The sequence below is a fragment of the Microcaecilia unicolor genome, chromosome 2, assembly GCF_901765095.1.
Source record: "Microcaecilia unicolor chromosome 2, aMicUni1.1, whole genome shotgun sequence".
NCBI lineage: Eukaryota > Metazoa > Chordata > Amphibia > Gymnophiona > Siphonopidae > Microcaecilia > Microcaecilia unicolor.
Window position 1 is genome coordinate 121,810,122 of NC_044032.1, and position 13,528 is coordinate 121,823,649.

At 42.4% G+C, this 13,528-nt stretch overlaps 1 protein-coding gene across 1 annotated transcript in view; it reads right to left on the reverse strand.

The window, feature by feature from the left end:
• Positions 1 to 13,528, reverse strand: part of ANKDD1B (ankyrin repeat and death domain containing 1B) — a 137,885-nt gene that overhangs the window by 45,313 nt on the left and 79,044 nt on the right. The window contains 2 exon segments of the mRNA XM_030193265.1: positions 2,279 to 2,377; positions 8,790 to 8,885. Coding sequence (XP_030049125.1) covers positions 2,279 to 2,377; positions 8,790 to 8,885 — 195 coding nt within the window.

Consider the following 13,528-nt stretch of genomic DNA (forward strand, 5'->3'; position numbering starts at 1 on the left):
CTTTTACTGCTTGCAGGAAATGATGAACAAGAATGCTATGCAAATCTATGAAAACAAGCTCATTTTTATTAAAATAAACATTCCATGTGGTGCACAGATGTTTCCAGCAATGCACAGAAAGGTGCACCTACCTGTAACATTCAAAATTTTCCGGCAGGCCTGAGCTGTCATTGCATCAGGGTGACTCCTTGGTGGAGCAGGTGTGCTAACATTTTTTCTTAATGATTTTTATTAGATACCACACACCAGTAAAGAGTACACAGCATATCATACCAAAGTGAACAAGATACATAGGTGGTAAGGTTTTGAGCTGGAAAAAAAAAAAGAACCCCCCCCCCCCCATCCCTACTCCAACCCCTAAAATACCCCAATCAAAACAAAACAATAAGGAGAAGAACAATACTAACCGTGGAGTGCGAGTGTCATGCAAGCAAGAGAGCAGGCATAGAAAATCCTAAGAGATCTATGGAAGAACAGCCCTAAGTGAAGGAATCATGGCGTCAATGTGCGTCCAGTGGAAAAGGTGCTCATTTAGCAACAAACCAGGACTTCCTCCCTTTGAATGCAAATATTAGCAGTTCATATTTGTAAAGTTACAGATCACTGCCAACCAGGAAGCCCTCAAAGAACCCTGCGAATGCTTCCAATATTGAACCAGGCCCATCTTCGCACTCAGGATCTCAGTACAGCCTCCACGTCTGCTCTTCAGCTGTAGAATGTGGATACCCCCCCCCCCCCCAAGAGAAGTTTGGGCTCTTATTTGTTTGTAACATTTATACCCCGCACTTTCCCACTCACTAGCAGGTTCAATGCGGCTTACATAGTAAAATAGGTTAACAAAGTGATATAGAATGGGTGCAGCTGTGATATTATAAGTAATGAGGTGGATATGTAAGATAGGCAAGGAAAGGAGGATGGAAGTGGTAGGGGAATGGGAGGAGGGTGAGTATTGAGAGTTAACGTGCAGTTAGTATGGGAAAAATGTAGGGGAGGGGTAGGAAGAAGGATATATTGGATTGTGTGAGGATGGGTAAAAAGAGGGATATACTAAAGGATTAAAATAGGGGAGCATATTCCGGTTCTGTATTCATAGATTGGTCTTTGTAGTACACATGGACTTATAATTTAATTCAGGTTATTTGTGTAGGCTTGCTTGAAGAGGTATGTTTTTAGTAGCTTCCGGAAAGGTAGAAGGTCGTTGACTATTGGAATGGATATTGGTAAGGCATTCCATAGTTGACTGCCTATTACGGAGAAGTTGGATGCGTAATATGTCTTGTACTTAAGTCCTTTGCAATTGGGAAGATACAAATTGAGATATGTTCGAGAAGATTTTAAACCGTTTCTGGCTGGAAGGTCAATCAGATTATACATGTAACCTGGGGCATCTCCGTAGATAATCTTGTGAATCAGCGTGTGGACTTTGAAGTATATTCGTTCAGTAATACGATGCCAATGGAACTTTTCACAGCGAGGAGTTGCGCTCTCAAATTGTGACTTAGCAAAAATAAGTCTGGGAGCCGTGTTTTGGACGGTCTGAAGTTTTTTCAGAATTTGGGCCTTGGAACCAATGAAAATGCTGTTACAGTAGTCAACATGGGTCAGTACAGTGGATTGAACCAAGTTACAGAAGGTAAGATTTTACTCGTTTCAGCATCCACATCATGTTGAACATTTTCTTTGTTGTGGCACTTGCGTGATTTTCCAGAGTTAGATGGTTGTCTAATATTACTCCTAAAAATTTTAGTTTGTCAGATATGGGAATGTTGACATCTGGGGTGTTGAGTGTGGTTGGGATGGGTGCAGAGAACTGGGATGAGAGGATTAGACATTGTGTTTTCTCCTTATTCAATTTCATCTTAAAAGCGTTGGCCCAGGAGGCTAAGATGTTCATTCCATTAATTATTTTATCGGAAATTTCTGCTAAGTTGGATTTGAAGGGGATGAATATAGTGACGTCATCTGCATAATTGAAGGGGTTGAGGCCAGATTTAGATAGGGACTTGGCCAAAGTCTTATAACCGCTCGCCTTCATTTTTCCTGGAAGTTATAATTGTACATAAATCCACTTCCCCTCTCTTATCCAGTAAGCCATATCTGAAAACTAGTCCACTCAAACCTGATCAAGAGGGTCAGTATCCCCATTCATAGAATACTCTACTATGCGCTCTGGGTGATGAAAATATATTTTAAATAAAATGCATCTCTTCTGCTTTTTAAAATGATCTTTCAGACAATAATGTCATTTATTTTTCTAGAAAAGGCTACTTTTGCTCACCTGATTTAGAGTATTGATATCAAATTGGGCTTCTGAGAGGATTTCCACAACCTCCATGTGATGCTTTCTGATGGCAAGGTGAAGAGGGGAATCCTTCTGCTGTCAATAAAGCAGAGAGTTAACATATATTCCATCATTATAACTTACTGTTCAAGCATGTAAGGCAGTGTTTCTCATCCCAGTGCTTGTATTGTTTAACTAAACCCCTCTGAGGGATCTAACTGTTAAGAGAACCATGTCCATACAACCAATGCAAAAGCAATAGGGTACAATGTGATATAATTTTGTGTTTCATCTTTAATAGAAGAGCATCTCAAATGATTTTATAGTCACCATGACTTATAGAATGAAATATTATAATATTCAGGAAGTGGGGCAAAAAGAAATAAGGCATTGATGAATCGAAGATATTAAACTGAGCCCAAGAACAAGGTATGAAAAACAGTGTGACTGAAAACGATCAAATGATCCTATATTACCTTTCCCAACTTTATAATGTGAGACTCATATTTACAAACAAGGGTTTTCTGGAGATGCACTGTCCCCATTGTATGCAAATTTATCTCATGTATATTAATTGTGGACATACTAAAACCCCAACTGGATATGTCCTGAGGACTGGTTGAAACTCACTGCTCTAATGATATTAATTTCCTGTTGCTCTGTTCTTGTCATTTGTGTGTTAATATGACTGGTTCCATATCTTGCTATACAGCCATTTCTAACTCAGCAAGCTCTTCAACAGCCTCAAAAGAAGTGCACATAAAGAAGGTATTTTATAAAAGGGCACTTTTGTTAACTGGACAGAAAGGTGCCTATTTGATGCTATTTTATAAATAGGCGCCTATGTGGCTGCCAGTTCAGGCAGTAGAGGCTGACCGAATTTTGGTTTCGGATTTAGCACTGAAACTGACCCAAATCCAGGTTCAGGTTTTGGCCAAAAATGCTTGTGCATTTTCAGCAGAAACTGAAATCATGTCCCCCCCCCCTCCCCAAGTCCTTTCCCCCCTTCCGGGTCAGCCTCCCCCCACAACAGAGAACCCATTCCCCCCCCGGCCACCTGCTCCCACACCGAGGCGGCCCCCACACCCATCCATAGGAGCCAACGTTTCAAAATGATTGGGGGTGCTGAATTTTTTTTATTTTTTTTTTTACAGGTGGTGCATTCCCCCCTCCCCCTCTCCCTCTCCCCTCCCTCTCCCCTCCCTCTGAGTTCTAGGCCTCCTCCCTCCCCTCTCTCCTTTCCCTCTCCCTCCCTCCGAGTTCCAGAGTCCCTCCCTACGAGTTCCAGGGTCCTCCCTCCCTCCAAATTCCAGGATCTTCCCCCTCCCTCCGAGTTCCACAGGGTCCCCCCTGAGTTTCACAGGGTCCTCCCTCCCAGTTCCAGAGTCGGTCCTCCCAGTTCCAGGGTCGGTCCTCCCTCCCAGTTCCAGGGTCCCCCTACTCCTCCCTCCAAGTTCCACAGGGTCCCCCCTCCCTCCCAGTTCAACAGGGTCCCCTCTCCCTTCCTCCCTCCCTCCCTCCCTCCCTCCCAGTTCCAGGGTCATCCTCCCTTCCTCCCTCCCTCCCAGTTCCAGGGTCGGTCTCCCTCCCTCCCTCCCAGTTCCAGGGTCTCCTGCCCTCCCTCCCTCTGAATTTTAAAAGTCATCTCTTGACTTACCTCATCGGGGACGGGTTACGGCGGCCGGCCAGCAGCGGTAAAATGCATGCAGGCTCGGCCCTTTTCTCTCTCTCTCTCAGCTCTGGTCCCGCCCTCATTTCCTGTTTCCGCAAGGATAAGTCTCAAAATCTAGTCACCTATGCATTGTGTTAATTTTTTATTGCTCTATCATCTAAAACTTGTTTGTTGAATACCAGATAGAGGAGTGAAATGGTGCTGCACCCTTCATTATCTCTCTGTTGATGTCTGTGTCAAAGGTCTGAATTGGCCCAAAGAAATGTTGCACTTGTGCATAGGTCTCCGATTTTAAACATTGTTTCACAAAGGACCTTACGAGACTGGGAGACTAGGCGTCTAAATGGCAGATGACGTTTAATGTGAGCAAGTGCAAAGTGATGCATGTGGGAAAGAGGAACCCAAATTATAGCTACGTCATGCAAGGTTCCACATTAGGAGTCACGGACCAAGAAAGGGATCTAGGTGTCGTCGTTGATGATACGTTGAAAGCTTCTGCTCAGTGTGCTGCTGCGGCTAAGAAAGCAAATAGAATGTTAGGTGTTATTAGGAAAGGAATGGAAAACAAAAATGTGGATGTTATAATGCCTTTGTATCGCTCCATGGTGCGACCGCACCTTGAAGATTGTGTTCAATTCTGGTTGCCGCATCTCAAAAAAGATATAGTGGAATTAGAAAAGGTGCAGAGAAGGGCAACGAAAATGATAAAAGGGATGGGACGACTTATTTATTTATTTATTTAATTGCATTTGTATCCCACATTTTCCCACCTATTTGCGGGCTCAGTGTGGCTTACAATACATTGTAAATGATGGAAATACAGTTTCTTACAATACGATTATGGGTTATATTGTGAATAGATTAGGAAGACAGAGTCAGATCAGTCGCCTTTGGGGTGTAGAAACTAAAGGATATGGTGTAGGGGAATAACTACGCTGATCGAATAATAACAAGTGAGCGATGGGGTAGACAGTTTTTATCTGTGGGTAGATATTGAATGGGAGAGAGTACGGGGACGTGGAGTACGTGGGGTAATACCTTGAGGCATTGTTATGATGTATATGGGATTTATATGTTTTGATCCTTGCGGTATGTTTGTCAAAGAGATAGGTCTTCAATCGTTTGCGGAAGTCTGTCAACTCATAGACCGCTCTCAGGCCGCGTGGCAGTGCGTTCCAGAGTTGCGTGCTCTTGTAGGAGAAGGTTGATGCATGTAGTCCTTTATACTTTATACCTTTGCACTTAGGGAAGTGGAGGTTGAGGAAAGTTCTGGATGATTTTTTGGCGTTTCTGGGTGGCAGGTCTACCAAGTCAGACATGTATGCAGGGGCTTCACCGTGAATAATTTTGTGCACTAATGTGCATATTTTAAAGGTGACACGTTCCCTGAGTGGGAGCCAGTGTAGTTTCTCGCGTAATGGTGCTGCACTTTCGTATTTTGGTTTTCCGAAGATGAGTCTGGCTGCTGTATTCTGGGCTGTCTGAAGTTTTCTCATTATTTGTTCTTTGCAGCCTGCATATAATGAGTTGCAGTAATCCCGATGGCTTAATACGAGTGATTGTACCAGGTTGCGGAAGACAGATCTTGGAAAGAATGGTTTTATTCTTTTCAGCTTCCACATGGAGAAGAACATCTTTCCCTATGAGGAAAGGCTAAAGTGGCTAGGGCTCCTCAGCTTGGAGAAAAGGCGGCTGAGGGGAGATATGATAGAGCTCTATAAAATAATGAGTGGAGTTGAACGGGTAGATGAGAAGCGTCTGTTTACGCTTTCCAAAAATACTAGGACTAGGGGGCATGCGATGAAGCTACAATGTAATAAATTTAAAACGAATCAGAGAAAATTTGTCTTCACTCAACGTGTAATTAAACTCTGGAATTCGTTGCCAGAGAATGTGGTAAAGGCAGTTGGCTTAGCGGAGTTTTAAAAAGGTTTGGACGGCTTCCTAAAGGAAAAGTCCATAGACCATTATTAAATGGACTTGGGGAAAATCCACTATTTCTGGGATAAGCAGTATAAAATGTTTTGTACTTTTTTGGGATCTTGCCAGGTATTTGTGACCTGGATTGGCCACTGTTAGAAACAGGATGCTGGGCTTGATGGACCTTTGGTCTTTCCCAGTATGGCAATATTTATGTACTTATGCAATATTTACTTGGCTAAATCCTTTTCTGGCTTCCTCTGGCAGGTAGATTTCTACTCTGAATTCATATTCTGCTTCGACTCTGGAAATCCAGTTATGAATGGAGGCAGGTCACCTCCTACATGCTTTTCAAATGTTACTTTGAAACAAGCCAAGATGAAGCTAAATTACTGTAATTAGAGATCTGAATAGAAGGAAATTGAATTTCCTAATCACTGTGCTTTATTGTTTCTAAATATAGCGTGCCTCATATTATTAGGCTGGGAAAGGTAAGGCAGGATTGTTTGATCATTTTCAGTCACACTGTTTTTATACCTTGTTCTTGGGCTCCGTTTAATATTTATCTTTCCCAGTAATCCTTCTGTGCCTCTCCCTTTCTTTATGCCTCACTTCCTAAATATTGTAATATTTCATTCTACTAGTCATTGTGACTATAAAATCATTTGAGAAGCTCTTCTGCAAAAGGTGAAATACAAAATTGTATAACCTTGTGCCATATTGCTTTTGCATCAGTTGTGTTGACATGGATCTCCTGGCAGTCGCATTCAATAACTAAACCCCTCTGATGGATCCAACATATGAGATCAACTCTAGGCATTTTGTCTGACACTCTAATTGTCCAGCGAATGAGGTGGCAAAAGGTTTTCCTTTGTAAATATAGGGGCCCTTTTACTAAAGGGTTGCCGTGAGGCAACCTGGAACTACCACCAGCCCAACGCGGGTGCTAGCGTTAGTTCCACCCCCAGCGCATTTCTGGCACTAGCAGAAATATTGAAAAAAATATTTCTGCAGGGGAAGTACCCGGCGGTAATCAGGCAGCAGTGCTCACTACCCGGTTACCACTGGTCGCCGCATCTCAAGAAAGATATAGTAGAATTGGAAAAGGTGCAGCGAAGGGCGATTAAAATGATAGCGGGGATGGGACGACTTCCCTATGAAGAAAGACTAAGGAGGCTAGGGCTATACAGCTTGGAGAAGAGACGGCTGAGGGGAGACATGATAGAGGTATATAAAATAATGTGTGGAGTGGAACAGGTGGATGTGAAGCGTCTGTTCACGCTTTCCAAAAATACTAGGACTAGGGGGCATGCGATGAAACTACAGTGTAGTAAATTTAAAACAAATTGGAGAAAAGTTTTCTTCACCCAACGTGTAATTAAACTCTGGAATTCGTTGCCGGAGAAAGTGGTGAAGGCGGTTAGCTTAGCAGAGTTTAAAAAGGGGTTGGACGGTTTCCTGCACAATGGACGTCGGTAATTGCTCTCCTCCCCCCCCCCCCCACCGGCATGGCCACGCAGTACGTGAGATCTTACCGCATGGCCATTTCTTTTTTCAGCCTTTTTATCTGCTGTGGTAAAAAGGGTCTTAGTGCATGGCAAAAACAGCCCCTGCTGCTAGCGCGGGGCCCCCTTTTACCACAGCTTGGTAAAAGGATCCATTAGCATAACTTCAAATATTTAGGGCTTCTTTTACAAAGCTGCGCTAGCGATTCTTGTGCAGCAAATGAGAGGAAGCCCATAGGAATTGAATGGGCTTGCTCTCATTTGCCGCACCGAGAATCGGTACCACAGCTTTGTAAAAGAGGCCCTTAACTTTTTATAAAATCTAGTGTCGAGTTAATGCACATATGATTTATGCATGTTAAATGTTTTTGTTAGTAAAATAAATGTGTTAAATAAAATGAACAAAATGTCTAAAAATTTAAAAAATGAACCAAAATGTTTTTTGCATATGCAAATGCCTAGAAGCTCATTTTGGACAAGTAATAAGTGTCCCTTACCATCTGGTCGGCTCACAGGATTGCAGATACCAACAAGGGAGGGTCCCAGTACTCAGGATAATGCCTCTGAAGCTACTGCCCTATTTATTTATTTTGGACTGTGAGTCTTAAAGTGGCTTTCCTTATTTGGATTTCTGGACTGTGCATCCTATTTGTGTCCGGACTGGACCACCTGCTCTGATTTTTTCCTATTGGCTTCAAGTTCCAGTAAAGGTTTGATTTTTCAACAATTCAAACCAGGTGTGTTGTATATTTTTTCAACTAGACTGTGACTTAGGGTAACAACTTCAGAAGCCCAAGGAATTCAAAGACCGTCTGCGTTTCCCTTCAGAAAGAACTTTAGGGAGTATGAAGACCCGGCATGCCTCCCCATTCTGAAAATGCCACGGCAAAAAGTGGCCTGTGGCAGTGTGAGCACTTCTTTTGGGCATGTACTGGGCCAGTTTTTACCGTATCCTGGAAAAAAGGGCCTTTTTTTTAAAGGATCCGGAAAATGGACGTGTGGCAAAATAAAAACTAGCACTCATCCATTTTTGGCCTGAGACCTTACCGCCACCTATTGACTCAGCAGAAAGGTCTCACGCACTACCTGGGTGGTAGGCATGCAATGCGATCCCACTGCCATTTACCACCGGGTAAGCGCCATGCGGTAGAAAATAAAAAATATTTTCTACCACGTGATTTCAACACACGCCAAATTCATAATTACCGCCCGGGCCACATGGTAGCCAGGCGGTAATGCCGATTTGGCACACACTGGATGCGTGTAGGACCCCTGAAATAGCAAAGTGTGTGTCCAGTTTCTCATACATAATACTGAACATGTTTAAGTACATTATTGAAAGTGAAAAATGAAGAGTACAAAAATTCCACCCCAAAATATTTTCAAAGCAAAGAGGGTCAAAGATACTCACACCAGATACAGCAAGGCTAATATTTTTACTGATCAGAAACTTGACCATGGAAACATGACCATTCTGGGCTGCTACATGCAAAGCGTTGTTCCCATCCTGGAAAATAAGTTTTAAAACAGCCACTTATTCACAGTTTTTCAAAATCGGATGGCTTAAGAGTCAGAAACTAGCAAGAGATAAATATTTAGTATTTTAATGTGTGTTGCTCAAACTTTGAGGCCAACTTACTATTTCATGACCCGAGTTACCCATGAGTTAGTGACCTGTGAATGTAAAACATAAGTGTTGCTATACTAGGACAGACTAAAGGTCCATCAAGCCCAGTATCCTGTCTCCAACAGTGGCCAACTGAGGTCACAATTACCTGGCAAGATCCCAGAACAGTAAAACAGTATTATATCTATGTTATTTGAATTTCAGTGCTGTTAAATGTTTATATTTTTTATCCTGTTTCATGGTAGTCCTAATATTAGGTTTCAATTTGATGTTTTCAAGTTTTCTTCTTTCATTGTATTTATGTTCATACTTGTTCATTTTACTATTGGTATGCAGTTAAAATTTTGATGTTAAACTGTATCTACCGTGCACCACCTTGAATGCATCTCTTCATAAAGGTGGTTAATAAATCCCAATAAATAAATAAGATTTTATGCTGCTTATCTTAGGAGTTTAACTAGAAGAAGCCCCCAACTGTTGAACTCGCAGCCTTAATTTCAGAAATGGAATACTCATAAATATATATTTTTTGATCCTGAACACCTGAAGGTTTTTTTTTTATTCTAAATGACCTGTGTCACCACCTAGAATGGTTCCTCATTTGTCAACTTCCACTTCATAGAATATAGTTTGAGATGGAGTAATTTTTACCTTTTTTCTTGTTAAAGTGAATTCCTAGTGAATTGTGGCTTACTCTATAAACTTATTGGCAGACTCGATACATAGCTAGAGGAAAAGCAGCTCACTGTAATTTTTTTTTCTTTTCTTCTGTTTGTAAGTGAAATATGGCTCTGTTTTTCTGTAACAAGAGTTTGGATATCTTGGATTTTGTATTTGAAAATTCTTATACATTTATTTATTTAGATTTGCTCACACCTTTTTCAGTAGTAGCTCAAGGTGAATTACATTCAGGTACTCTGGATATTTCTCTGTCCCAGGAGGGCTCACAATCTAAGTTTGTACCTGAGGCAATGGAGGGTTAAGTGACTTGCCCAAGATCACAAGGAGCAGCGGTGAGATTTGAACCCACCTCTGGATTGCAAGACCAGTGCTCTAACCACTAGGCCACTCCTGCACTCCACTTGGCCTGTTAACAGAACTGGACCCTTCCCCTATTCTAAGTCTGTTTATTTACATAAGACAGCCAAACAATATTAGTGATGGCTTTAATGTCTAGTGCTATTAAAGACTAAACTCATGGGAGTCACGTGACGCTATGTACCGGAGCGGTCGCTGTTAGACTAGCTCCAGGTACCTCCTTGCAATTCCCGCCGAAAAAACCACTGAAAAGCGACGTGAACCTGACTAATCAGTAGCGGAAAGCTGCCACATTAGGATTCGGAGACTGAAAGTGAAAAAACAGACAGCTATGACGACTAAATCGTTAAAGAAAGACAGAGAAAAAAGCAAAGCGCTGGAAGACAAAATGGCGGCTCCAGCCAGCCCGCCAACCTCTGCAGTCGGGTCTGCCTGGGCAGCAGAGATCGTGGGAGAAGTGACGAACGCGAAGGAGGCGATCTTAGACAAAAAGCTAGAAAGCTTAAATTCAAAACTTGAGGGACTACAACATCATATGGAGCAACTGAGTCAAGACCTCGTAGCGCATCAACAACGCACGGGGGCCCTGGAAGACCGAACAGGTGCCGTGGAAGGAAAATATGTGAAACTCCAAAAGTTGGTGGAAGAGCAAGCAGAGAAGCTTGAGGATCTAGAGAATAGATCCCGACGTAACAACTTACGCTTTGTTGGGCTTCCAGAAGAGATCACCGACAAAGACCTCCGTGCATTTCTTGAAAAGTGGCTGATGAACGAACTGAAATTGAATGCAGAGCTGGGTCCGTTGCAAATTGAGAGAGCACATCGGGTGGGGCCACAGAGATCTGGCGACGCTCGGCCCCGAATTGTTATCTGCTGCTTGCTTAACTTCGTCCAAAAAACAGCGATCCTGCAAGCTATAAGAGGAGGTATGGCTCTTAGATACAACAACTTGAAAATTCTGTGTTTCCAGGATTATTCTGCTGCAGTTGCAGCGAAGAGGAGAAGCTTTTCGCCAGTTTGCTCCCAGCTGGTGCAGCATAAGGTGAAATTTGCCTTGATGTACCCGGCGAAATTGCGGGTAACTCATCATTCCACCACGAGAACTTATGAAACGGCGCAAGAGGCACAAGACTTTGTGAAAAAGCTGCTGCAGACGGGTGATGAGTGATGAGATTGATGACCCAGATCTCCACGGATATACAATTTGAAATACGAGAAAAGGTTAGTGCCGGGTGAAGGCTACTTGGAGAGAACTACAAAGCAGAGATTAGTATAAATAAGCTGGAAAAGGCAAGATTTTGATGACCTTGTTGGGAAGAAATTGAGGAGCACGGAGAACAAGAGCATCTAATCAGAGCAAGATCTGATTTGTGTTTTTTTTTTTTTTTTTTTCTCTTAAAGAACAAAAGACACTGGAGCAGTAGTTTTGGGCTGTATAGATTGAGGTTTACATCCGTACTGACCCAGCGGGGGTGATTGATATATATGCTGAGCAAAAGCCAGTTTGGGAACATACTCTGAGATAACACTGGTCCCTGGAAGCGTTTTGGATAGACTGAGGAGGGAGGTAATTAGACAAAACAAATCTCTCTGGAAGTACTCGGTCCTGCTTCAAAAGGCTTAATTAACATAACTATGCAGACTGCTTAACTAGGGAGTGCTCCAGCAGTTGTGGTGGATAAGGTGGATGAGAAATACAATCTGCTCAGGTTGGGAGACAACCTCATGAAAGACTATATGGGTAAAAAGCAGATGGGAACTGAGATAAATGTTTTTTTTTTTTTGCTTCCACATTCCATCCAGGTATGATAGAGCTGGGAGATTAATTGCATGTATTAGAGTTGAGAGCTCTTGTCGGAGTTCTAAGAATGTTTGAAATGTTATATTTGTTTGATGAAGTTCTATGAATGTTTGAAATGATATTTTTGTTTGACAGTTATAGCAAGTTGTAGATGGTTCACATGACTTAGCCATAATTGAGGCTTATTGAGTGGGAAATTTTACATAACACCAATTGGGAATAGTGAGATAAGGGGAATAAAACAAAACAAAAAATACTTTTCGGTGTGAATATGTGAACACAAAAATTAAACTATTTGTTGGGTGGGAATTAGTAAGGGGGGGAGTCAAACGTGACTTGTTCCTCGGGGGGATGTAGTAAAGAAGACAGGAGGGATGAAGAGGGGGGTAAGGGAGGAGAAGGGGGGATTTCAAGGAAATGGGGAGCAGATACCACTAGGAAGGAAAACTCACAGGGAAAATAAGGGTATTATTGAAATAAGAAGGAATGGGATACTATCGCACTTAGGGAGGGCTTGGTATATACAGTGCATAGACGTAGCTGGGAGAGACCATAGGCTGGGGTGGCCTCTTTCAGGAGATAAAAGGTTTCAATGGCAAATTGGATGTTTTATGTCCCTTAAAATGATCAAAATAGTAACATGGAATGTTGGCGGTATTAACTCGCCCATTAAAAGATCAAAAATCTTGAAATATCTTCAAAAAATTCATGCAGACATTGCTTTTTACAAGAAACACACCTCTCAGATAAAGAACATGAAAAATTGGCCAGATGGTGGGTAGGGGAATGTGTAGCTTCACCAGCAAAAGGGAAAAAGGGAGGGGTGGCTATCTTACTTAGGAAAGGGTTGGTGACGGAACTGAGTGATGTGATTAAAGATCATGAGGGGAGATACATTTTTGGTAAGGTGATAATAGCAAGACAGAAGGTGCTGCTAGGAAGTATATATGCTCCGAACCAATTTGAGGCTCAATTTTATAAAACTCTGTTGAACACACTTACCAAAGTGGACCCCATCCCACTGATATTAGGAGGGGACTTTAACATGGTGTGTGATCCAACAATGGATAAATCTCAGGCCCCTCCTACATACCGGCACGGGCCCTCAAGAGGTCTGCCCAACCTCTGCACTGTACTGGACCTTCTAGATGTATGGCGAATATTACACCCACAAGATAGGGACTACACTCACATGTCAAGGGCTCATAATACCCAATCGAGGATAGATTACCTACTGCTGTCCCGATCATTAATGGGAGGGGTTAGAGAGGCGAGAATAGGACCCTATTCTATTTCAGATCACGCAGAAGTCTGGGTGAACTGGCAACCGAGGGGGACAGAGGAGAAACAGCGCTTGTGGTCTTTTCCGAGCTATTTAACTAAAAATACAGGTTTTAGGGACAGATTAATGGCTAATTGGGCTGAATATAAAGTTAACAATGAGCACTCGGTCGCAAGTGCCTCCTCTTATTGGGAAGCAGCCAAAGCAGTCCTGAGAGGAGAGATGATAAGCTATGTTAGTCACTTCAAAAAAGCTAGGGATAGAGAAATTTTGCGATTGGAGGCACTTACACGAAGTTTGCGGAAAAGTTTTGGAGAAACCCCGAATGCCCGTCTTAGAAAAGAATTACTAGAAGCGCAGGTGACTCTTAACACATTAATTCATGAACGTGAGGTCAAATCA